General features: G+C 45.2%; 1 protein-coding gene across 3 annotated transcripts in view; it reads right to left on the bottom strand.

The window, feature by feature from the left end:
• The window catches only part of ANK2 (ankyrin 2), a 275,878-nt gene extending 249,784 nt beyond the window's left edge, over positions 1–26,094 (bottom strand). Inside the window, exon 1 of one of the 3 annotated variants that reach the window (XM_085579383.1) lies at positions 25,837–26,094. In XM_085579383.1, coding sequence (XP_085435509.1) covers positions 25,837–25,908 — 72 coding nt within the window. In that variant the 5' untranslated portion in view covers positions 25,909–26,094. Of the gene's footprint in view, positions 1–4,253; positions 4,489–25,836 lie in introns of those variants that run through there. The other 2 variants (XM_085579389.1, XM_085579388.1) reach the window with 2 other exon arrangements.
• Positions 26,095–26,465: the final 371 nt, after the last annotated feature.

A 26,465-nucleotide genomic window follows, 5' to 3' on the forward strand; every position in this document is an offset into this window, starting at 1 on the left:
CTTGTTACAAAGATGGGTAAAAATGTAAAATGAAAGCCTCTGTCACAAAAAACCAAGAGTGGGGGAAGATGAGATTCTAAAAGAAGCTGAAATTAAGTTTTAGTAGCAACTTGGAAATAATTTTCAGGCCAATTGTTTAATAACAAGAGACTTCCTCAGCCTAAATCAAAGCAAATGATAAAAGTGGAATTTAACCCGTGGGCCCAGATGAAAGTCAATGAAGCAGCACAGGAAGGTGGTCAAGTGACAAGTTTCAGCATCCACTTTCACTGCAAAGGTTGAAGAGGGGATGCAGAAGAGGTGCTGGAAGGGTGGGAAGGTAAAAGGATGTGTCTGGAGGTGGAACAGGTGTTCTGCTGAAAGCTTAACTAGCTAAGCAAAAACACGGAGCACCAAATATGCATTTCTGACACTCTTTCAAATAGGACCTATGAAAAAATGAACTAATTCTGGACAATGGTGACACCAGACTCATCTCAAGGGAGACATAGCTCATGCCTGTCACAAGGGGAAGTCACCAAAGAGTTGGTGCTGCTGAGGAAGCTGGGGGAGCCTCAACACTGCACACCCCCTGTGCCAGGATTGCCCTTTTGGGGGCCTGGCAGTCAGACCCACATCCATCCCACCTCCTGCTCAAAATGCCCACTCCAAGTGGGAGGTTTCCTTCTGCAGCAGCCCACAGTTGCCATACATCATCCATTTAGGAAGCCTAATGCAATTAAAGCTGCTGCACCAGTTTAAGAGCTTTCTGTTCTGTGTAGTTAACCAGCCGTGGTGAAGTTGTTCATGGAACACAAATATTTGGCTTCCAAAAAGACAAGTGTCCCAAAGATCCCCACAATCTTGTTGGTTTATTCTAAAGAACAACTGAGGTTGAAAAGCTTAAATTCTAACTTTGTATATATGTGTTAATTTCAAGTATCAGAATTTACATAATTTAAGATACCCAGACTTTACACTTGGCCAAGCATTCCCAATGAATGGGACTGAACCACTTTCAGGAATTAAATCTTCTAAAGCTAAATACACAAATAATTTTGGATTACAATCAGCAGCAGTTGTCAGAGGTGAGGTTTCCATGCCATTATCCCCATCACATGGGAATTACATATTTAAGTCCTCATCAGAGCCTGCATTATCTTGTCATTGTTAGTACACAGCGAACTTCAATGTTGCATTTAACAACTGGAACAGTCTCAGAACACTAGGTCAGAATTAACAAGGAACAAAGGCTTTTCTCATAGCTGCCCCACATCAATGGTCAGGATTTATTGCCAAAATTAAAACATAGGTGTGTAAGCATATTATAGTATGAAGCACATACACAGGCTGGCTTACAGATCCAGGTATTGTCTAGTTATGTACGAGGCACGTGCTGTTCAGATGCACTGTTTGATATTGCATTTAGATTTATATCATCTCCTCACAAATGAATCTAACCCAATAACCCTCACACACCCTGTGAAAAAGAAGGAGGTACCACCGACCCTACCCTACCAAAACATTTAATGACTTGCCCCAGGTCACACAGGAAATCTGTGAAGGCAAAGCAGGGAATGGCTCTCGTGGGATCTCTGAAATCCCATCTCAATATTCCGGCCACAATGCCACCCGTCCTCAGCCGTACTTAATACGACTAAATTACTGATGGCAACAAACAGCAGAATCTGACTTTCAGATGAGCTGATTTGTACAATGAGTCAATCCATAACTTTTGTCTTCTCCAGACACTTAGATCGATGGGCTGTATGCCCAGCACGTTATAATAACCCTGAAAAGCTTTTGGCTCAGCCTGCAAACACATTAGCATTAACTTAAATTTGCTGCTTTGTTTACTATACGAGATATCTGCTCGTGCTCTATGCCCAAGAGATACCAATTAAAGAGACCCAAATACAGATCTCACAGAGAAGTACAAGACTAGAGCTAGCCATGAACACAAAATTTACTAAACTTTAAATTGTATTTATTCCTCCAAAGCACTATGGTCTGACAGCCACACTTTTCTTTTCCAGTCATGGACTTGTCATGATTTACATTCAGAACCTTCCCCAAAAAGCGATTCAGAAAGCGTTGGGAACTGGCTCCCCTCCCACTGCTTCCGAAATGGATTAACATGACTCCAGCCTTGGATCCGCAAGACTACAAATTACAGCGAAGCCACCCTTGATTTAAGCTGTCAGAGAAAACAACAGGAAAATCACCAAAAATTCTGGTCTTTCAGCTCTTCAAACCCATTCATTACAGAGTCCACAGGGCCACATAGGTACCAGAGTAAATCACTCAGTGGGAGAGGACATCACCCAGTAACAAGAGGCTTTTCTTATTTCCTCAGAGGTATAAATGTAGCAGGGCCAGGAGGGGTCTAATTACTCTCAGAACACCCAAGAAGCATTCAAAGTGATAATTTATTGACCATATCAGTGTAGCTTAGTGCACAGTATGAAAAGACAAGTCAAGGATTGTATCAAGACCACTGAAATGCCCACAGTTTGGCAGGGCAGGCAGACTGATACAAGCCAACCAAGTAATCTGGCAAAACCCTAAGCCAGATTTTTAATAGAACCATGCTTGGCTTTTTACTGGGTTTTAGCAAAATAAGAGAAAGGTAAGACTTGATTTTTAAACATTTAGGAACAAGTTTGGGAATGGGTAGCTACACAACCTGCTGAAATCCAGAGTCCCTAATTATCCAGATGGGCAGTAAGGGACTTGATCCAAAAAATCTATCCAGGTCGGCAGAGTGCTTTATATCCATCACAGTGGCCACCAGGTGAAGCCCTGGAATACCAATGCTAACCTGACTAGTACTAGTAATAGCTTAGCCTTTAACTCAAGCAATAACCACCATCCAGTGCCAACCTCTGCACGGCTCTGCCCATTTGTAAGCACAGATCCTGGAAATAACAACGATACACAAGGCACCAGAGTCAAACAGAATGGCAAAAGAACTCATTAAAAGTGTTTCCTTGCTCTTCCACACCAGCCCACTCTTCCATCTTGTGCTACCAGAAAAAAAGGAAAAGTTTCGGAGTGAAAAGTGCAACAGATTCACAAACACATTTTCCAGCAGCTACAACATCCTACTCTCCAGTAACACCTCCACAAAGCTCAAGCCCGCTTTGCAGAAAAAATGAGTGAAGCAAACAGCAACAGGGCAATTTTACAGACACGACCCCATCCATGTACAGTGACTCATGGCTGCTGAAGCATGTTCTTAGAATGGATTTTCCCTCCTCAACACCATAACAGAAACAAAAATAGAATAAAATAACTAAGACTAAAATGGGAAAAATTAATTAGCATCTCTGGTATTGCCTTTGTTCCTCACCTGTACAAAAAGATAGGAAGCTGGGCACAAGCAAAGATCAATCTGTCTTTTAAAGAGGTGACACACCCAAGGGCCTTAGTCAAGGCTCCATCCTTGGCTCCTGCACAGTCACAATCTGTGCACTGCTGCCAATGGAGCCTGGAAATCATTTGGTGGAGCAGCAGACATGAACAGTCTCTACATTCAGCTGTTTAGTATCAGAAATGCTAACTAGTGTTGTTTGATTATATCATGAGGGAAAATTAAATAGGAAACAAGGATTTAATATACACGCCTGATAGTCAGGCTTCTAGAGGAGAAAGAAAGGGAAGGGAGAAAATCCCAGGAACTGAAGCCATTTTCCTTCCCCTGAGCCCTCATTCATTCAAAGACAAAAATCAGAAAACCTGACAATCTCTTCTAGCAACACCCTTCCATAACATCAAAGGCAAATTTTCTGGACAGCTCTTTACAGAGGATAAAGAAGAAATTGACCAGTCTCCCTCTGCTGTTTCTCACCTGAGGACTGCAGAAAGGCAGAGTTTGCACAGCTGAGGCAAACCCCCCTTCCATGCAGCTCTTCCACAGATGCAGCAAGAGCACCTGTGCCTACCAGCGCTATACGGCTGTGGGATGGCACAGAAAATTCTCTCTGCATCCAGCAATACGAATGGGGGCTTCCCACCGATCCCCTTGTCTGCCTGACACGTTATTTTGGCAGAAGGCAGACTTCCTGCTTCTGCTGGAAAAAAGAAATTTCAATTATCCCTGTCTGATATTTACATTTTAGTAGTTGCATACACAGGACGAGCCCTGCGGTTGCCATTGACAAAAACCGGTGGGAGAGAGAAAAACCACAAAACCCCACCACCCAAACCACAGCCACGAAACACGACGCCCTTTGCAGGGGTTCCTGGATGGGCAGGGACCCCGTGTAACTTACGGGTGTATTCCTTCCTCAGCGCCGCGTTCCTGCGAGCCGCCCGCCACAGCGCCGGTGCTGCCGCAAGCCGCGGGCGCTGCCAGCCGCCCCCGGGCTGTGACAGCGCCGAGCGGGGAGCCCTGCCTCTCCCCTCCCTCCTCTCCCGCTACGTCCAAGCTCGCTCACGCCAGATCTGGCACACGAGCACGCAGGACGGCACGGAGCCCGCTGCTGCCCCCGCCGGGCGGCGGCCACAGGCGGGACCACCCGCCCACTCGCGGACAGCGGCGGGGCGGAGGCTCCCGGCCCGCCGTGACTCCCGTGGAGGCGGCCCCGGCCCCGCGCCGCCCCTCCGCCGCTTTCCCGCTGTAACCCGCGCCCGCGGCGCGGGAGGAACCTGCGTGGGCACCCTCCGGGCTCGGCTCACCAGGGGCGGACTGCGGAGCCACAGCCTCTGACAGACTACGCACTCGCACCACTTTGCTCGTTCCCCCGCTCCCCTCTTCCCCCAGGAATGGACAGAGGGTACATCTGGGACAGGGGCTGGCAAGTTATGGATAAGCCAAGCACAGCAGCTGTGCCGGGAGCAGAGAAAAGGGGAAACTAAGCAAAGCAGCTGCTTCCAGACAAGCTTTGCTAAAACACAATGAGGTCAGCAAACAGTGCTAATTTTGCTTTACTGCTCCATTATCATAAACTTCTGGGACTACAAGTATACTAAAATAATCATGGAATCACCAAATGACTTGGTTTGGAAGTGATCTTATAGATCATCTCCTTCCAGCACCCCCGCCATGGGCAAGGACACCTGCCACTAGACCACGTTTCCCCAAGCCCTGACCAGACCAACCTTGCCTTGGACACTTCCAGGGATGGGGCAGCCACAGCTTCTCTGGGCAACCTGGTCCTGCCTCTGGCCCCAGCCAGGGCCTCACCACCCTCACAGCCAAGAATTTCTTCCTAATATCCAATATAACTCTGGCCTATCTCTGGTCACTACATGACCTTGTGACAAGTCTCTCTCCAGCTCCCTTGGAGCTCCTTTAGGTACTGGAAAGTCTCTGCAGAGCATTCTCTTCTCCAGGCTGAACAACCTGTTTAAGGTACAAAGCTGGAGTGAGAAATTAAGTCTAAGCCAGGAACATCCAAAGGCAAAACCCTGGAAAAGAAGAGGCTGAGAGAAGTAGGGACAGAAGGAAAGGCATGTCATGGCATAGGGCTGGCAGAGAGCAAGCAGCATGTCAGCACCTCCAGCGAGATGCAGCACAACACAGACCCCGGCTCCACATGCTGACTCATGTGGTCTGACACACTCAACTGCACGGGCTGAGCAAAGCACAGGACACAGTGGGACTCAGAAAACACCATCTGGTTCAAAGATCACAGGTAACACCTCATTCTCCTTCTGTCATCACTTGGCATAGAATGGACAAAGTTTGACACTTTTACAATATTAGGGCTTCCTCAGTGCAATAAGGGGAATTTACAATGAAGGGCACCAGGTATTTTCCATAGCTGTGCACTATGCCAAAAAAAAGTTCAACAATTAAGCATACAAAAATCTTGTAGTGCAAACACATGGATATTGAGGCCTGAATTGTTTCAGTCACATTAGGTTTGATAATTTCAGTAAGAAAATATTAACCCACACATCAAGAAGAAACACAAGATAGTCTTTGATGTGCTGCAAAAATCAGCAGATCAGGATTAAAGGGAACAAACAGGAAATACGGAGAAATGCAGAAACAGAAAGAAGCTATTCTGTGAAGCTGTACACATTAGCTCTTGTCAGTGCTGTCTGGAACCAACACTGAGAAAGATTCAACAGTTCTCAATACGCCCATTAAAACTGCAAATGAAATTTAAAAAAATAAAATCCAGCATAACTACCTTAACAGATCTTTCTGTACATTCCCTCCTGCCTTCAAATTAATTACGTTATGCTTTCACATCACTGACATAAAATGACTCATGTGACCTACAGCATCATTCTGAGACCAAAGCAAGCAGTGGTACTGTATGCGCAGCCTGATGGGGCTGGGCTTTCTGAATCCTGCAGCACAAAACACACACCAAGTGCAACACGGAAGAACTCCAGAATGATGAAAGCTGGGAAATTTCTGCATTGAAATATGTGGCATGAAACATTCATTTGTTGTTCCCCATTCCTCGTTCTCTCATTTTCCAGATACATCTAAGTTGTTTCATTCATAGCAAATGCAATCGATAATGCTTTTAGCTCCAACTGCATAAAGAGTTCAGCATAATACCGCACCCACTTCAAATCTTCCGGAATTACATGGGAGCAAATCCCAAGTGCAAAAGAAACTCTGGAGCAGGCCCAGCACAGTCATAGAGGAGGGTTTTTTAATAAGTAAATACCCATATACACACATGCATTGGAGCTTTGGGAAGGATGAGGAAAACAGCAATATTTCAATACTGCTTAGTGAATTGGGTGTCAAAGCAGCTCTTAGGGGGAGCAGGTCATTTCACTAATTAAAGCTGTTCTTCCATGTTTCATTTTCTGACATTTGAGCAGTCCAGTTGCCTTGCCACAGGCAGAATGGAACTGAGCTCAAGCCAGAGCCTGATCACTTGTGACTCAGCTCAAATTAAAAATACACAAATAAAAAGCTGAAGCGACATGTTACAACCCAAAGATGCATCCATATCCACCGAGCTTCAGAATGCCTTGTCCAATATGGAGTTTAACTATCTTTCTTACATAGCTAACAAAAAGGAGTTGCCAAAACAACCTGTCATCAACCAGCAGAACAAGGAGTTTTCTCCTGCTAGGCATGTTTCAAGAGTTTCATCATTAAGTTCACTGCACAGCAACAGACTACTGAAGAAAAATATTCTGTCCAGCATCAATCCCTTCAGAACTAAGCTCACAAAGGCCAGCTGTGAGAAAAGCCCTACATGGGCTGTCTCCTAAAGCCCTGCAGGACAATTGTCACCTTCCAGGCAGAGCAAGCCACTGAGCAGCAGCTGCCAAAGGCAATTAGCCCAGGGCTACAGAACAGCTTTGGAGTACCCAAGACCAGAGCCTTGTGTGCTTCAAAAGCAATATAGCTAATCTGGGGATTTTTGAGTAGTATTCTCCATGACAGTTACTTCACAAAGGTAATGGCAGCAGTGAGCCTCAAAATGCTTCCCAAAAGGAACTGCTCCTGAAGGGATGGACCAGAAAATTCATACAAGTAGATCCATATTCCTCCCAGGGAATGCTCCACCTGCAGAGAGGGCTAGACAATATCTACCCACAGATTTGTCTCCACCTCAGCTATCGCCACTAACCCCAGATCAAATCCCACAGAACCACTTAGACCAAGGAATGGGAAAAGCAAAGAAAAATTAAGGTGCTTATGTCCTTGACTTCTGCTTCCAAAACCTAGGAGTTTTGAATGGAAACCCACCAGGAAATCTCACATGGCCAAATTAGCAAGTGAAGGATGCTGGGGAGTCATTTTTTGCTTCAAAGGATGACTTCAAACAATTGTTCTACACTCTATCAATTTTTTTTTTTTCACTGTTTGCTTTCCCTTTCCTTCCCCTCAAATCCTTACTGGTAAAGGAATCTAACTTCATTTAGAGAGCAGGCAAAATGAAGCTGTCTGGTATTAATTCATTTCCAGCATTACGTCTTCCTAATTAAATTTCTGTGCATCTCTGTTCAGTGTTAGGGCCACAAGTGAAGAAGATGTCTCCTGCAGTTCAGCCACCAGCATGAGTCAACCTAAGGCTTTTTCCCAAAACTCAAGACAGGAGCAAGGAGCTTTCCAAAAAACCTAACAATTCCCTGGGTAGCTGGAACCACAACAGTCAGCTCCATCAGCATTGCCAGAGATGACCACACTGCAATCCTTACACAAGCACAGATCCACAGACTGGATCTACTCTACAGTATCCAGCAAAACTTAGATTCTGATTTTTCCCCAAGAGAAACTGTCATCTTATCACATCAATTCATCTTACACCCTGTGGAAATCAGAGCTACAGTGTTCACTCACTGAGATAACAAAATTTGCTGTTAAGAACAAACTTAGAATTTTTCTTAATTGAGGACAACTTTTCCTCAGGCTTTCACCTCCCCCAAAGGGATGCTTACTATCTTCTGGGATTAAGCTCACTGCAGAAGCCTCTGGAGCGTGCAAGAATTTCTTACTCTTGCACATATGCCATTCTCAAGGCAAATTCATTGAAAATACTTTTCCCACTGCACCTGAGAGGTAGCTGGGAGACAGTGTGTGGAGGAAAATGAGCAGAGCCTGAAGTCAAAGAGTACAGTGCTGGCAGGAGGCAGTGTGAACAAGGAGGATTTTTTGTAGTGTCTCCTTCTTCCACTTGAAAATCAAGAGTTCTGGGTATTGAGATACGCTTCCTCTGCCTACAGATGAATCTGGACTTCTAAACAAAAGCTTCTTGTTAAACAGCAACAATCGAAAACAACCTTGCACACTATATATTTTAATGGAACCGTCCTTGACGTGCAATATGAAGACGAATTCGTTTCCTGACAGCCTGATTCAGTCTAATGGACTTGGAGGCTGCAGTTTTTCCACTCCTCCTAATGACTTGTTGCAATGGAGATGAGTGCTCTGCGTACAGCAATGCCATCTTCTGGCACAGTTCCTGTGAGAAAGGCCACTTGCTGAATACCACTAGAAGAAAGCTCCTGTTTCGGGAAGACAGAAACTCAGACTCCACAATAAATCTCAAGTATTTCCCCTCTCCAGTGCACTGGCTATTGGGCTCTAATTGTTCAAGGGCGCAGAGCGAGGCAGAGGGAGCACACACAATGTGTGGCTCAAGTGGTTGCTAAAGGCAAGTGCCAAGTACAGCACTGAGAACGAGCATTTACAGGCTGAAAACAGGGATGAGTTCAAAGCCCATGGATGGAGGAGTCTGGCAGGAGGGCCAGCAGTCACCCAGAGCCAACTTTGCATGTCCCTGGGAAAATCAGCAAACACTTCACACATCTGACTTTTTAACTTCTGTATTCCCAGACAGAGAATCTATATTGGGCAACAGCAAAGATGGAAAACTCGTGCTATTTACAGTGAGGAAATAAACGGGCTGGCAATGCGTGACTTCCTCACCGTTCCCACTTGCTCCTGAACAATCTCCATTTGGCCTACAGAGGTGTAGTAGGACAGTCCTAGGACAAGATTTCCCACTAAAATCAATACCTATGTTTCTTTTCCCTGCCCCAAAGTTTGCAAGGTTCATGCTGTAAGTATGTATTGAGAGTACAGGTTTTAGACTGAGACAATCAGATCTTAAGTAGTTCCAGTCTGAAATAATACCCAAGAAGAAACAAGACTGCGGAATTCCTAATCTGCTGTGTCATTTGAAACCAAAAGCCCTCCCTGGGAATCAGATACACTGCAGAGGTGCTACTCTGGCAATCTCAGCCCAAACAGCCCATGCTCTGCTGCTTCTAAAATACCCACAGCAGTGAGGTGATCACCAGCCAATTGCAGCCAATTCCTTTTTCTCTCTGACATTTTCATTCTGCAGCTCATCCCAAAATCTCAAAAAAACCAGCTTGCAACACCCATAAAAGCCCAATTTCATTTTCACTCAACCAACAAAAATAATTAAAGAAATTGGGTTTTGTGACTGAAATCAGCCACATTGGTTCTCAGATATGTGCTCATTTAAAAAAGTACCTCCTTCACATAGTTATTTAATAAAAGAAGAGCATATTTTAAATGTTTGCACTTTCATCATATGAGGAAGATATTTTGGGCTGTAATTTGCTGACAGTCGGACAATGCTGAAATTGTTCTGCTTTCATTTCCAGTTGCTTTGATGTCTTCCATTGTTTTTCCTTTGCATCTTTCCCACTGTCGGTTTTGTTTACCTCTTCTCTCTCCCATGTATCTTTCAATTCCCATAAAAAGGGGCCTTCCCCAATTTCCCTGTACAAAAATTATCCCCTTTCGCTATTGCTGTAAGTTAAATGCAGTTTTTACAGAGGGCCCCCTCTGTGAAGAGAATTGCCTTCCTCAATGCTTGTAATTTATCTCAAAAGGCAACCAGAAAACATTTATTTTAGAGAAAAGTTAACCAGTTACTTTTCAAAAAAAGAATTTCAAAGGTTTTGGACTTGAAAGAAGATACACAACAAATGCCACTAAAAGAGTTTTCTGAGCCCTTCAAGTCCCAGATTTCTGCCTTACGCTGGTGAACAAGTTAACTGGCTGTCACATCAGAGATGTCATTTTTTTTAAACCTTAACCTTTCAATCTGAGTTTCCAGTGCTAATGCTCACAAAAGCCAGGTTTGTTTTAGTACCAGTTTTAAAGAACAGCCACTTTGGCAAAGCAGACTGTCAGAATCTGTCAGCATCTTGGCCTACCATGACTCAAGGCTGTCCCCTGACAAAAATACCTCCCAAACCACACTGCTAAAGCATTGGAAGGAAATAAGAGGAAGAAATGCAGTTTTGGAGCCATCAGAATTGCTCTAGGAGATGCCTGAATTATTTGAACATTAAAGATGCAACATGAGTTGCATCTCAGGAAAATGTGTATGGGAGATGTCTGTCTGAAATGAATTCTTAGGTGACTAAGAAAGAGAAAGCTCCGAGTAAACTGCTTCCCATAACAAGTAGTGTCTAGATGCTCTTATTCCCATAGATTCCCCTTAGACAGAGGTCAACAGTTCCAAATACGCTCCATTCTCTCAACACTTCTTGCTAGTTGAAAATAATTCACTATCAGAAATTTTATGTCTCATCTTTCACAATTTTGAACGTGTCCAGAGGAAAATGCTTTGATCAGGATCCCCGCTGACATTTTGGCTGAAAGAAGGAACACATGTATGGAGGCCTGGCCTACAGCTCAAGTCCATTTTTTAAAAACTATTTTGATTTATCTGGTAGATAATTCTAGAAAAAAACAGCCAGGCAGGCATTTCCAAGAAAACAACACCATTACTGGAAATATCTTTGGTTAAACAGAACTTACCCTCTGGACACATTTACATAACCACTAACACTGGCCCAACATATGTAGGAAATAGAAAAAACAGGCAACTAAAGCCACCCAAAACAGGAGGCTGAAGAGCTGACATAGTCAGATTTGGGTTTAAGGCCCTCTCAGCCAAGCATCCTGTTTATTTCTCCCTCTGTGGGGGAGACCAGTCATTCAAAATAATATTGCTGGGGACTTACTGCCCAAATTTTCAATCATTGTCTGATTTAGCTTTTTACAGTATTTGAATGCTGAGGTTGTGCAATAATCAAGCAAATAGCACAGTTATGTCTGGAAAACACACAAAAGCAGTAGAATCAGCAATACCCCATTAGGGCGATCAGTATGAAAATGGCGCTACTAACATTTTGGAAGCTGTATATTTATTTTTCTTAAAAAGCTATAAATAGCTAGCTTAAAGCTGCTCCAGTGTCTCAGTTATTTATGCATTAATACACATGAAACCAGGATGAAAAGCTTTTTTAATCTTACGACTCCATCTCACCAGCAGCACCTTGAAGTTCACCACACTTCCAATACAACTGTGCCTGCAAGCAGCTGATAATCCAGCAGGGCAGTTCCAGAGATGAGGATACAAACTGTCACGCCTGGGTGCAGGTGCTTGAAAACAGTATTTTATCCTTACCTCACTCTGGCAACTTTCCTCCATGTGGGCAAACAGCAGGCTGCCTGATAAGCTTTTGCAGAGACCTGTGCAATCAAGATCTGGTCTCCAATAGGTACAAATTCATCCTCGCAAGATGAAAAAATTACTAACAGTGAAGAACATGTTGCTAATTTCACTATCTCATTATCTGAGAGTTCTTGCCATACAGATTTATTAACAGGTCCAACCTTTGCTGGCTCTGGCAAACCTACAGTAAACAAAGACTTCCAATAGCCAACATATGAAAAAGCTTAGGAAATACAAACTAAATTGAATTAGAAAGCACTTAGAGCCAAATACAATAATTCTGCAGCTCAGCGGCTGAACACAGGTTTTTCCTACTGGGTTGTCTCTTCAGAGACTGTCCAGCTACACAAACCAGGCAATCTTGCACAGGGCTCTTCACCCAGTGCAGATGTTTAACTACAGTCCTTCCTTTGCAAGGGAACTTAAAAACCTGAGGAAGGCACAGAGGACAGCATGATAGACAAACATTTGTACACAGGATATCTGAAATGCGTATGCTGTTCAAATATTTGGCTTGTTATATGACTTTTCTTCTAAAGTTCATGCATCTGGGTAAACACAAGCATTTCCCATGTCTACTAGTGTCCAAATTGCTCATAAGCAATCCCAACAATGTAAATTTGGAGTCAGAAGTGAAATCTTTGTCGTGTCTACTAGCACACACCGGCAATAGTGTTTGTGTCTAGCAACATAGCTGAACAGTGGGCTCTGATGGCAACACCAGGGCTGGCGGTCCACTTGTTTGTTTTAATAGTTGTAGGGGTTTTTCCCCTCATATTCAGGGTAACACCAACTGGTCCTTAATCCCTGCACTCTGAAACTCAAGTAAACCCAAACAAGGCACTCTGTGGAGATTACCTTTGGGGTCACAGATGGTGTAGCTGTGGGTCCAGACCTCCTTTCAGACCTGGTTTGAGGCTATTTTCTTCGGAACAGGAGCTCGATGCCAGCTAGGAAGAGCACTTGTCAGGTAGAACAGGATTACTGGATGCTCCTTCCTCAAGGAGGCGAGACCTGAGTGCTCATGGCAGGGAATCATGATTGATGAAAACTCATCTCAAAAACCTGAGACAGGCCTTTTAATATTTTTTCATTTTATTTTAAACTGACATAGATGCTGATCTGCCCTTTAATAACTGACTTTTATTGTATCTCCTGTGAGTGACACAGGCAAATAAAAATCTGCCTAAATCAAGACACAAGTAACTTGACCTGCAGCTTGTCATTTAGACTTGGAGAAAAGGAGATACCCATCTTTCCTGATACCTTGGTGCCAACTGTTGTGGCCACCAGTGTAAAATTTTCATGAGTTTTCCAGCTTCACAGCAGAATAACTTACCAGTCTAATGACTAGTGTAATGTCACCAATACATCTAGGTGCAACAGTGCGTTCACTTTTGCCAGAATCCTTAACAGAGATACTTAGTGACAAGCAAGAGATACAATTACACTTGCACAGGTTTTCCGTCCACAGGAGGGATAGAAAACCAACACAAAATGCCAAGTGTAAATCCTTGTCCAGTATGTTCATGTTAGAAGAGAAGGATTTCTCCAAATGGGTACTAATTTCTATACGCAGGTTTATGTTCATCTAAATTTGATACTTATAGTGCATAAATTATACATGAAATGGGCTCTGAGTGAAATACATCATCATTAACATAATTAAAATGCAAGAGAAGTGTTACCTTTTATAGTTTTTCCGTGGCTTCCGCTGGATCTTAAGTATAAAAAAGTCAATGGCTCAGCTGTCATAATCTATGTTACCATGGTAAGTGATCTGCCATACATAATTCCATCTGCCTACAAACAGGGACCAAAAATACATATTTGTGTCATCTCTAAAGGAGAAGATTTTATTTTTCACTCCTATATCACAGAAAACACATTTATATTGGTAACTGCATTTAGGTCAGGGTTATTTTATGACAACTACAGTCAATATGCCAATTATAGATATCAAGAGTTTAAGAAACATTCTAGAAACCACCCATTTCTAGTAAGGAAATTTTACTGCCTTGGATTTCTCAATACTTACTTTTCCTGCTCTAACCCTTTCAGCTTCCTACAATATGAAAATGTTTCTTTTGAATGTACCTTAAGCCAGTATTTTTCTATTTTTTGCTTCCAGGTAAGTGTGTCATAATGTGCTGTTCTAGCTATCTCACTGGAAAAATAAGTCAGGAGGGGTGACTGCAATTTCTTTAAAAAGTCTATGATAGAGATGCTGCCTAGTAGATCTTTAAACACATATTGCCACAGCAAAAGGACATCCTAGAAACCTTCGATTATCTTACAACAAAAAGCAGTGCTCTCTTTGGAATAAAACTTGAGATAGCCTTTTTTTACAACACTGGACATTCTACAGGTGAGCAGCTGTGTCAAGTACAAAATAATTTCTCTTGGGAATCATTTAACAAAGATAGTATATATTCTGCAACAATGAGCTACTGGGCACTTAGAGATTAATCGTCAGGTTGCATGTACAAGCCTTAGAAACCCCATTTAAAATCATCTGAACTAAAAATCAAGACAAAATGGGTATTGATACAGTATTATCTCTCCAACCCCTTATACACATTCAGTTTACATCAAGATGTGTATTGCAACATCAGCTCACTTTTTCTAAATAATCGTTTGCAGTGCATTCCAGAAGTGAAGCTTATGTAAAAAGCATTAAAAACCTGTTCTTTACGCAGACCTGAAGTTGGGTGCCCTTAAGTGAAGATGGATTTTGTTACTTCTGCAGGAGCAGCAAAGTCTAAATAAGCAATTTCAAGCTGTAGCTGAAGCTAAGGTGACCAGCTCCCTCAAACCTTTGTTGAATAGCAGCAGGACTGGGCAGAAAATTGCTTTATGCTCTGGGGTTGGTTTGTCATAGCAACAGTACTGGAGGAAGCTGGAGGGTTCACTAGGAGCTTGTTTTTACAAAACATGGCATCTTCAGGATTTCAGATTGATAGATAGTAATTAGGATCACGGTCATCATGACATTCTATTACTCATTAAAAAAAAAAAAAACCTACGCTACGATGTTACTCAGCAATTTTCTCTGAAATTAATCTCTAACCTGCAAAACCTTGATGAAAAGGAAAACAGAAATCATAGATGGGATACAGCCAAACTCTGAGGGGAAACTGTTGCAGGGAAGAGAGAAGCACACTGCACATGTACACCCCATAAAGCTCAGTGCCAAGACCCCCACAGACACCACTCAAATTAAAGCCCCATGGGACAGCAGCAGTAGAGACTGGCTTTGTTTAGCTTCCCAAAGCCCCAAAGGACAGATCCTCTGAGAGGTTTAAATAACTTCCCTTTGCAGAACATGAAGAGGTGAGTAAATGCCCTTCAGACCTGTGGGAGACAGCTCCAGGTAAAGGTCTAGGTCTGTGTGCACCCCTCCAAAACCAGCACAGCAAGAAGCAGGCTGACAGCTGCACAAAATACCAAACTATGTTTAGTTGCAGCAAAGGCTGTGTCAGGTCACATCACGGATAACCAGAGCTTTCTTCCACCCCCAGCACCACTCTTGGAGATGCCAAGGTTTGCCCCTCACCTCTGCACTGAATCATCAGCAGTCAGGTGGTTTTAAAAATACCATTGTAAAGGACACCCCAGGTTTGTCAAGCGACGAAGAGTTGCATCAAGGGAGCAGCAACAGCTTACTTCAAACATGAGTGCCAAGAGCAGAAGCAACTAATCTACCTGGCAGGAGCAGTGTTAGTCTGGGGGATAAGAGGTCATCACTCATTAGCCCATGCTGAGTATGTAATTGATTAAGTCATTCCATGTTACAAAAATAGAGCACCAATTGATTTTCTGCAATGCCTGCACCTTGTACCAAATCTCACAACCACCACCTCCAAAACCTGTCACACAAAATGCTTTGATATAGATTTCATACACATTTGCTTTACTAAATATAGACTCCCTTCTTCGAGCTGAACAAACAGAAGGGGAACTGGCATCAACTGGAGCCAAAAGGAGTTATGCAGAGGTAATTTAACTTCTAAATATTTATACCCAACTCTTCTGGATCCCTATTTGCTCTGACTTAGCCACCTGTCATTCTGACAATCATAAGACTTGCCCCTTTGTCATTTTAGTGTCACAGAAACTTAAGATGACCTGTTCTTCTCATCCTCTTTCCAAAAAAAAAAAATCATTTTATCCAATTGTGTCCTTACAATAAAAAACTTAAAAATCAAGTTTCTTGTTTGGGCCTTTTGCTTCCTTCAGCAAGTGATCAATTGGGATGATTAATATAAAGCAAAGGTTTGCTGAATATGAAATTCCCCCTCTAATAGTGAAGTGACACACATAACAGCTTGCTATTCCTGTAACAGGAATTATAGGAGTGCCCAAATAGCAGGAATCTGGGCTCCTGCTCCAAAGACCTTCCTAAGCTATGCTGACTGTTTGCAAATACACAAGAAATCTGTCAACTCAAAACAGGCCATTGTGAAACTTTCAGCCTCAAATTTGCACATTGCTTATGCAAGGCTTGCACCCAGCAGGTAGAAAGTCTATTATCCACTGCTTTCAGCACTCCGTGACCCTTGGGAACAGCCTGTTCTTGCTCTCAGTGAAGTCTGAAGAAGGTTGTGCTGACACTCGGCATGGGGGGTAAAAATAGGACTGCAATGGCATCTTTTCATCAATTATTGTCATCTGACAAACCATGTGTGTTCTTGGTCACTGATAAAGAGCCACAGCTAGAATAATTCAAACTAGATTCAGAAGTGTCAGCACCGCATTCTGGTTTTCAGGTGTATCCCAACAGTGTCCACACCAAAAAAAGCTTAAAATTGTTTGGAACATCCTCCTTGTCAAATACCAGCCAGGAGAGAGCAGAAAATGCACACACCAAGACAACAAAGAACCCAGCAGGGATGCCAGGTAGAGCATTTCCAGTGCAAGCCTCCAACTGTGACAGAAATAGCCTCATTAAAGGGCAGGTTCAGATACAAGGAGCTATTCATAGGCAATCTAAGACTAAATTATTAGTGACACGCTCTGGATCTAAAAATTCCCAGAGTTTAGAGTGTTACAGGAGCCGTACATGCAGCATGTGACGTCCCCGAGTGCTACGCTGGGTGAACCCACAGGCTTTGGCTCCTGTGCACCGACCAGCTGCTGCTCCCGGCAGGAACTAAAACTGTCCTGAACCGAGGCCAGGCTATTCACATCCAGCCCCAGCAAGCTGGAGTTTTCCAGTTCCCAGAAAGCTCCTGTGCCGCCACAAGAGTTCTACTCCTACCCAAGCCCTGCCAGCTCCCGCCACCCACGCCGGGCACACATCAGAGGGAAGGGCAGCCTCCATCACCCAGTGCCGCTGGAGCCCGGCGCGCATTCCTGGGCCCAGCAGCAGCTGGGGGCCACGGGTCACTGACTACTGGCAGCCATCCCGCACTCAGAGGAGGGGGAAAGCCAGATTTTAGGAAGATAAAACTACAAACAAAACTGTCTCTGAGTACACTCGCAGAGCCTACAAAGGATACTTCAGAAGGGTTCTGCTCGTGGGATCTGAGAGCCGGTTACTGGCTCAGATCACATACCAAGCACTCCACAATTAATCGCAAAGTTTATTTTTTCCCCTTGGAGTTGCATGTGTGGGAGTGCATTCGGGGAGAGGGGGTGGTTGTGCTGTTTTTAACCCGAAGATTTTAGGTACAAGCTATTTGTGATGGTACGGAGGAGCTGCAAAACACTAACTGCCCTCAGTTTGCTATTTTCTGAATATACATATATAGATACATAAATAATCTAGAACTACTTTTTTTTTTTCCTTAAGAAAAACAGGAGCCACTATACTTAGAAACAGTTCAGAAGATGAATGAGGTCTGGACACCCTCCATCTTTTCAGAGGTAAGCTCATAAAACAACACTTCACCCTCTGACCTAACATAAATGACAATGGTATTTACAGCATCGTGTCACCTGCTTGAACCCAGCCAGTCTGAATGCTTGGAATACATTCCCATCCATCAGATGCCTGTAAGCATCCCATGAGCTTCAAGTTCTCTAGCAGGGACTATAACTAATGTCAAGACCTCCCACAAATTCTGGAAGACTGACAGGACTTCAGGTTGCACACCATTTCCTCACCTGAATCTGTGCCTCGCACACATCCCACATGCTGTTTGTGGCAAAGTCTATTTTCCACCCCAGAAACATCACCTTCAAACACCGAGATCATCTTAATACATAAAGCTCAAATGAAGCAAGGCATTCATTTCATAATGCTTCCCACCAGTTTTCAGCAAGCACAGCTTCAATGCTGAAGGTAACACATAAGTTGTGGGAACTCGCCATGGCTCTAAGTGGTCAAAGCAGCACTCAAAGAGAAGCCCTGGGAGAGACAGCTCAGCAGTTTCATCTCCCGCAGCTCTACCTTCGTTTGCACCAGCAGAACTAAACCCAAAGAGTTAACTTGGCAAGCACCCAAAATGCTGTGCAGGGGGATGCTGCTGAATGAATCCTTGTTGCAAAAACAAAGATTCCTTTAATATGGGAAGTCTGAACTGCCCCATGATATGCTGTTCTCCTCTTTACGATCACTCAAGTTCTGCAGATAAATCAAAATTCTTCCAGACCAGATGCCCAAAACAAACAAAAAAAGACAAAGTAAATAACCAAACTGCCTAAGCAGAGACAACAAATACCCCTGCAGTAACCCGCTTTCTGTCCAGAATTACTTCTGACACTTGTAGCGAGCAAGGTGCAGCTTTTGGCTCTGAAGCATTTAAGCAGAAATTTTATGAGACTGTTTTATCCAGATGCACACTAGCAAAGCCCTAGCTGAGCATCAACAATGGATGTGGGATACAACTTACATCTTCCCCCAAAGTTCGTAAGTGTCCAGTGGGTAATGAACAACCATTTCTAGCTCCACACTCCCTTTCCCTAAATACTTTTATTTTTGAATACAGTTACATCTTGAAGTCTGCATCCTGCTGGATACCACAATTGTTTCTGTGTTCCCAGCTGACTCACCATCCCAGTAAGGACAATCAGGCACTTCAGAAAGAAGGATAAAAGGGAAAGGATGGACCATCATCAGAACAGAACATATTGTGTTTTCCCCACTCTGTTAGTCAATTCTTTATTAACACTCAGCCAGGAGGATTCTACAACCCATTTCCCAGGCAGTGTTTACAGACAGAGAACAACCCCTTGTAGTTTCTGAGGGGCCTCACACAAACAGGTCACCCCAAAATAAAACCTGAAGTCCTCTGCAAAGACAACTTTGCAATAAATACTTCACAGTAAGACTTACATACAAACAGTACATGTTTATTGTACAGCAGGACTGCAAAAAACCCTACTGTAACTTCACAAAGGTCTCACCTCGACAGGCAACAAAGCTACAGACATGAGGAGCAGCAAGCTGTGTTCCCAGCATACATGTGCAGCGATGGAAAAGCTCACAAAGTATTTTGAGCGTTTTGGAGAGTGTGAGCATTTTTGTATGTTTTCAGGCTTTTTATTCACTCAGAAGAAGCACAATTCCCTCCATATTTAATAGCTTAATGAGCAAATCCTCTAGAGCAGGAGGTGGGCAAGTCACAGCTTTTTATCAAAGCAACCTGTGCTACTTGTTCCCTCTCCCACCCCAGTGCACCCCAATCAGAAGCAGCGGCTGCAGCCTCACTTCAGTTCCCACAACATGCAGACAGTTCCCTCCCACACCACAGGGTGAACACTTCTCACCTTATGTGACATAGTGGGCAGCCCCCTCCACCCCAACCTGAGGGCAGACAGCCCCGCCCCACACAAAAAATTACAATAAGCCCCCTCGCCATACAACAAATGGCGGACCGCCCCTCCGGCCCCCACACAAAATGGCGGACCGCCCCCTCCGGCCCCCACACAAAATGGCGGACCGCCCCCTCTGCCCCCACACAAAATGGCGGACCGCCCCTCCGGCCCCCACACAAAATGGCGGACCGCCCCCTCCGGCCCCCACACAAAATGGCGGACCGCCCCCTCTGCCCCCACACAAAATGGCGGACCGCCCCCTCTGCCCCCACACAAAATGGCGGACCGCCCCCTCCGGCCCCCACACAAAATGGCGGACCGCCCCCTCTGCCCCCACACAAAATGGCGGACCGCCCCCTCTGCCCCCACACAAAATGGCGGACCGCCCCCTCTGCCCCCACACAAAATGGCGGACCGCCCCCTCTGCCCCCACACAAAAAAAGGCGGGAAGGCTCTGAGGCAAGGGGCATCCTCAAATGTGATTATTTCTAAAAAAAACATAAAGTTTTGGTCTATAAAATACAAAATCTGAATATCAACAGGCAAAATTAAGGCTTCAATAACTTTATCAAGTATAAATCTTGTGAGAGAGGGGAAAAACACGGGGAAAAGAGGAAAAAGGAAAAATAAAGAGGGGGAAAAGGAATATGGGGGAAAAATAGAGGAACAACAAAATAAGAAAAAATTGAAAACAAAAACCCCCAAATAAGTTAAAAACACTCTGAAAATAAAAAAAACACACACACAAAATAATAAAAAGTAAAAAACCCAAACAACCCAAAAATCAAACCTTCCACGCTTCCCTGAGGGTACAATCCAAATAAAACAATTACCTGCCAACAAACTCCACATCCCTCAAGCAGAAATCAAGTAGAACTGACACACAAACCAGCCCCGAATTGCAATCCTCACTTTCAACCTGCTCCCCCAGCATTTCCAACAAAAGCAATTATTAGAAATAAAACGTGACAAGCCAGAGCAAGCCCCTACCTGTGTGCGGCAGGAGGAGCCCTGCCGCCCGGCCGAGGCGGCGCTGGCTCCCGGAACCTTCCCGAAGGTGCTGGGAGCCGGGCAGGCGCTGCGGAGCTGGGAACGAAGCCCTGCCCAGGAGCAGCAGGCGCTGCGAGGCACGGAAACCCTTCGGAGCTCACCAAGCCATCCCTGCTCCCCTTACACACTCCCCAGGAACGCTCGCCCACTCCAGGACCTCGGCTGGAAACCCTTTGGAGCTCACCGAGCCATCCCTGCTCCCCTTACACACTCCCCAGGGAGGCTCGCCCACCACGGGATCTCGGCTGGAAACCCTTCGGAGCTCACCGAGCCAACCCTGCTCCCCTTACACACTCCCCAGGGAGGCTCGCCCACTGCAGGACCTCAGCTGGAAACCCTTTGGAGCTCACCGAGCCATCCCTGATCCCCTTACACACTCCCGAGGGAGGCTCACCCACTGCAGGACCTCAGCTGGAAACCCTTTGGAGCTCACCGAGCCATCCACTGCTCCCCTTAAACACTCCCGAGGGAGGCTCACCCACTGCAGGACCTCAGCTGGAAACCCTTTGGAGCTCACCGAGCCATCCACTGCTCCCCTTAAACACTCCCGAGGGAGGCTCACCCACTGCAGGACCTCAGCTGGAAACCCTTTGGAGCTCACCGAGCCATCCACTGCTCCCCTTAAACACTCCCCAGGGAGGCTCGCCCACTGCGGGACCTCGGCTGTTTCCTTCCCTTCCCACCTGGGCTGACTCTGCACAGCTGAGGCTGTTTACTAAATTAACTCAGTCTGCAAACACACCTGGAAGCTGCTTTCCTTTCTCCACACTTTTTCAGAGAACCCACGGAAGACCTAATTGGAGTAGGAATTGAAATATCTTAAGTCTTCCTTTCCACTACTGGCAACTAACACAAATGGGGTTTTTGTGGAAGTGGTCAATCTTCACATGCCTTAGTTCTATTAGTTTACAACTACTTGGTACTACTTTTTACATGCTATCTCATATCTTTTTACAACTACTTTTTACATGCTATCTCAACACACGTGGTCATTTACACCCTAACTGTAATTACTTTTTCCTACATTAGGCCACATCTATTATGCAGCAGGTTCATTATGTTTTGTATTTCATCATTTCAGTTCAGAGGGAAGACATTTTCTAGCAGCCTTTTCCCTTGGATCTGGCAGGCAGGGATCAGTGGAATAGAAATGTTCAGTTTGATGGATGTTGGCATTACCCTGTGCCATGCCACCACCAAAGCGAGTGCTTCACTAGGCTGACTTTTCAAGCTGTTCTAGCTCCCAGCAAATATCTTCTAATTCTTTATGGTGGCAGAAGGTAAAATAAAAAAACAAGCTTAAATCAAATTGAAGTTCAAAGAAACCTTGAAATTGTGGATTTCAAACAAAGCACATTCTTGAAATTACAAAAGTAGAATCAGCACCAGCAAAGATGTGGAGGTGAACAACATGCTGTCCAAAGCAAAGAGGCTGGGAGAGGCATTGGCCTAAATCAACCATGAAAGAGAAGCTTAAAATATCCTCAAGTCTTGCCAAGTGTTAGTAGGGGACAAAGTACATCCCGCAGCAGGGAAAAAACTGGGCAGTGGATTAGAAAAGGCAGGGGCAAACCACAGCCGTAGCAGATGAACAGTCATTGTGGTATGAACAACTCCTAAGACTGCAGTAGGATACAGGCTTTCAGGGAAGAAAAAAGAATCCAAGACAGTATAAAATAAGCAAATTTCAGCAGAGTTACAGAGAAACTCCCTGAGGATAGAAAACAAAAATAAGAAAACTGGTTCCTGCAGTCCCACACCAATTGAGGAAGAGAATTTTGTCAAGCTCCAGGAACAGACTTCATACTGACAAACACACATCTGTTAAGAGTTCATATAAACTGACAGGCTGGAAAACTGTAGGATTTGAGATTAATTGGATGGATTTGCAATACAGGGCCCTTTAGCCACATGAACATCCCTGGAGAAGCAGAATGCTCTGCTCTGCATCTTCCCACGTCCGCTCCAGCACTCGTCATCTGGACACCATGATGACCATGATGTTCTCTCTCCAGTTTTAGTTCTCGGTCCATATCCCAGTTTTGGAATCCCCAAAATATCCACCTCCTTTTGGATTTAAAAGTACATCAAACCCTATTTCGGGGGGGGGGGGGGGAAGCACAAATAAAAAAAAAGCTGGAAGAGGAAAAATAAGTCCATCCAAGGCAGAGAGATGCCATACCAAAAGAAAATTAGACAGAACAAAGGGATTTAAGGGGGATCAATAAAGCATGACAGCAGGACAATTACCATGTGAGTGGTGTACATTGCTCGATGATAAGGAACTTTACCAGAGATCAGTTAAATGACTCTGAAAGACACTCCTGCACACTTTCTTTCCATATCAGATAATGGATTAGGATCATTGATTTATTCCTGCATGCTCAGAAGTCCAATGGGAGAGCAGTACCCAAGTGTTACCATGTTCCCATGCAAGACAGTATTTGGTTTGCAAATTTTATTCAAGTGAATGTATTTTTTATTGTGAGAAGTGTTTAAATTTCTTTTTGACAAGTGCAGCATTGAGAACTAAAAGGAAAAACAGTGGAAATAATTCACTTGACCACTTCTAAGAGAAACAACCTCCATCCTATTCCAAATACAAGGATCTCCATCGTGTAATTTATAGCAGCTTGGTCTTTTATATGGTACATTCTTGATCAAGCTTTATATAACAAATGTCACTGGTATCTTGACTGCAGTACCTTAAGCCAAATTTAAATGTAACAACACAGGTGTTTCAGGTAAAATGCAGTTTTTCCTAAAATAAGTTCTCAGAGGTAAACATTATCCCTGGTTCTGCATGTGCTCTCAATACATATTTCAAATAAAGGACACATTTGAAGATGTCTTAGATGAACTGAAAGACATGGTAAAAACTCCACAAATACCAATTTGTTTCAAACAGCTTCTTCAGCGAGTCTTGCTCCCAGGCTGCAAGCCAGGACTAACCTCAAGAATCTCCCAAAGGTATCCATATAACGGGAATTCAGCATGTTGCCAACATCAATTTCCATTCAGCATTATCACAACAAGTGCTATGTGATAGCAGAAGTCAGTACAACAGTATCAGACAGACACATTCACTTCCCTTTTGTTTGTACTCTTCTCCCCTCCTAAGGATGCAAGAAATGCTTGGTAAAGTGGGAGGCCGGTAGTGATTTATAGGATTGACTTCTGCCAGTGCTGTGTTCTTTACCTTGGTCTGAAGCAGCTTTGGGAACTTATTCACAGAGTTTCCCACTCCTGTGAAGGTCACCCAATAAGCCGTGTGTATGATGCCTTATTGAAGGGCAGCAAAAATTGAAACAAAGAAATAAATAAATAAACACCAGACTGTACCCCAGCTGTAGTTCAGAGAAACATGAGCGATGAGTCATTCCTTTTAAAATGCAATTAAAAGTAATTCTAAACATAGAGTGGACAAAATGCAGAGGAAGACAGTAAAACAACCACAGTAGCCAATTTTTTAATGAGTAATTTCTGCCTACTAGTTCAGGATACCAGTTTCTTCCTCATGCAAAATGAATAACCCCATGAGAGGCCAAATCAGAACGCTCTGGAGAACGCGGCAGCCTGGGTTTGCTGCTGGATTTGCAGCAATAAATAATGGGTAACCTTGAGGAGAAAACCAAAGGTCTGAAACAAGGAAAATCATAGAAAAGAAGCTGTCTCCAAAGGACTTGGTCACTGCTTGGAAGGATACTGCTTACCTGGTCTCAGTGAGCACACAGACTAAGTTAGAGGCAAAGAGAAGCCAGTTTCAATGAGGATCCCCAGTGCTTGGGGTTCTCATCCCCAACTCTTTCCTCCCCTACCTGGAGCTTCTTTTCCATCCTCAATGCTTCTCACCTATCCTGCTGATCACACCCACTACAGGTTGCAATAAAATGGAGAGATCCTCACTGGTTACTCACCCTCCTAAAACCAAATTCCAGGACTAAAATCACTTTTTCTTTTAGTTTGCAATGGGGAGCCGAACAGGAAGTGCCAAAATACTTGGGTCGAAGGGGCAGCTGTTCTTGTAGCATTTGCAACCAGAGTCATCAGCACACCCACACAAAGGCCTTTTTGCTGGAGCTGCCCAGCCCAAACTTCCGGCGTGTAAGGGGACTGACAAGTTTAAATATTCCCCAAACTCTGAGATGTCTGTCCCAACTCCAGACTCCTGAGATTTCCTCGTCAACGCTACCACCAGTGAAAATGGGAGGGAAAAAAAAAAAAAAAAAAAAAAAAAAAAAAAAAAAAAAAAAAAGAGTAGGATAGGATTTCTTTTTGGATTTATGTTTGAGTACATACATACTACACTAATCTGATTACACACTGGGAATCCGCCTTTAGAACAGCTTTTCCTTTATTAACCTTATTTTCTTTATTAATAACCACCGTAACATCGCAGCCTTAGCAGGAACACACAAACTGAACACGCCGGCACCACGTCCCTCCATTCCTGCCTCTCCCATTTTCAGGAGGCACCAAGGGCTCACGGAACGAACCCCGCAGACACCCAGCAGCAGCTCGGCCTCACCGACCCAGCCGGGTCAAGAACGTCAAACAACTCCTGCGACCAACTTCCCCATTCCAAATGTAAATTAATGCAGCAGCCGCCGCGAAGAACGGAGCTCCCGCCTTGCGCGGGGAGAGATGCGAGCGGAAAAGCGTTGCATGCAGCAGGAGCGGGAGCAGCCTCTCGGAAACTGCTGCATTACGTTAATTAAGATTTTATTCATGCCTTCGGACCCGCGCTGCCACGGCGGTGATGCAGCACGACACGCACCGCGCTGCACCACCGTGAAGTTACACACGCGTGCCTGCGCTCCCCTCTGCGTGTGACGGTGCGGGCACACCTGCGCAGGTGCTGCCTGCGATGGTTTCGGGATAGGGATGGGATTTGTTTTGTTATGGAAGTGGGTTTTTTATTGAATAGAACGGAAACCATCCCTGGCTCCACCATCCACCTGCCCACCTCTAAACTGCCGATGCACTTGCGGGCCGCTCGCACGCCTGCCTCCCGCGCCCCTCCGCATCCCGCGGGCTCCGTCCCCCCCTCCCCGCTCCGCTCGGGGTTGCCGCGGGCCGCCCCCCGCCCCTGCCCGCGCCGGGGAGCACCCACCTGGCGAAGGCGAGGCGGGCCGGCGGGGGGCGAGGGGCCGCCTCCCGGCGCGGGGGGCGCGGGCGAAGCCATCTTCGGCTCCTTCCCGCCGCCGCCCGCCTCCTCTCAGCCCCCCGCGGCCGCCACCATGCCGGGGACCCGCGGGTGACCTTCGCGGCCGCTGCAGCGCGGGCCGGTGGGTGGGAGGGGGTGCGGGGGGTGCGGGAGGCAGCGGCCGCGCTCCCGATGGATGAGCTCACGGACACATCGGCGGCTGCCGGCGGGCGGCGCGGGCGGAGGACCCGCCTCGTCCCGTCCCCCCCCCCCCCCGACATACACACACACCCCCGGTACACCCCACCCGCGATCACACCCCCGCGCACACACACACATACACACACGGCTCCTGCATGTCTGCCCGCCACCCCTCCACACACGCCCCACGCGTGCTGGACCCGCGGGGGCTTTTCTTTTAAATGACAGCGGAGTGTTGCACCTTCTCCCTTCGGCTCCAAGCGTCAAAAGCCAGGGATAAACCCGGTTGCAGGGAAACGCGGGTATCCTCAGTTGTGATTGTCCTCATATCCCACCCTCTGCTCGCAGGGTTTTAAATCCCCGAGTGCCCTTTGGACATTATCTGGGAGGATAGT

This window comes from Lonchura striata, chromosome 4 (genome assembly GCF_050655825.1).
Source record: "Lonchura striata isolate lonStrDom1 chromosome 4, ASM5065582v1, whole genome shotgun sequence".
Lineage (NCBI taxonomy): Eukaryota > Metazoa > Chordata > Aves > Passeriformes > Estrildidae > Lonchura > Lonchura striata.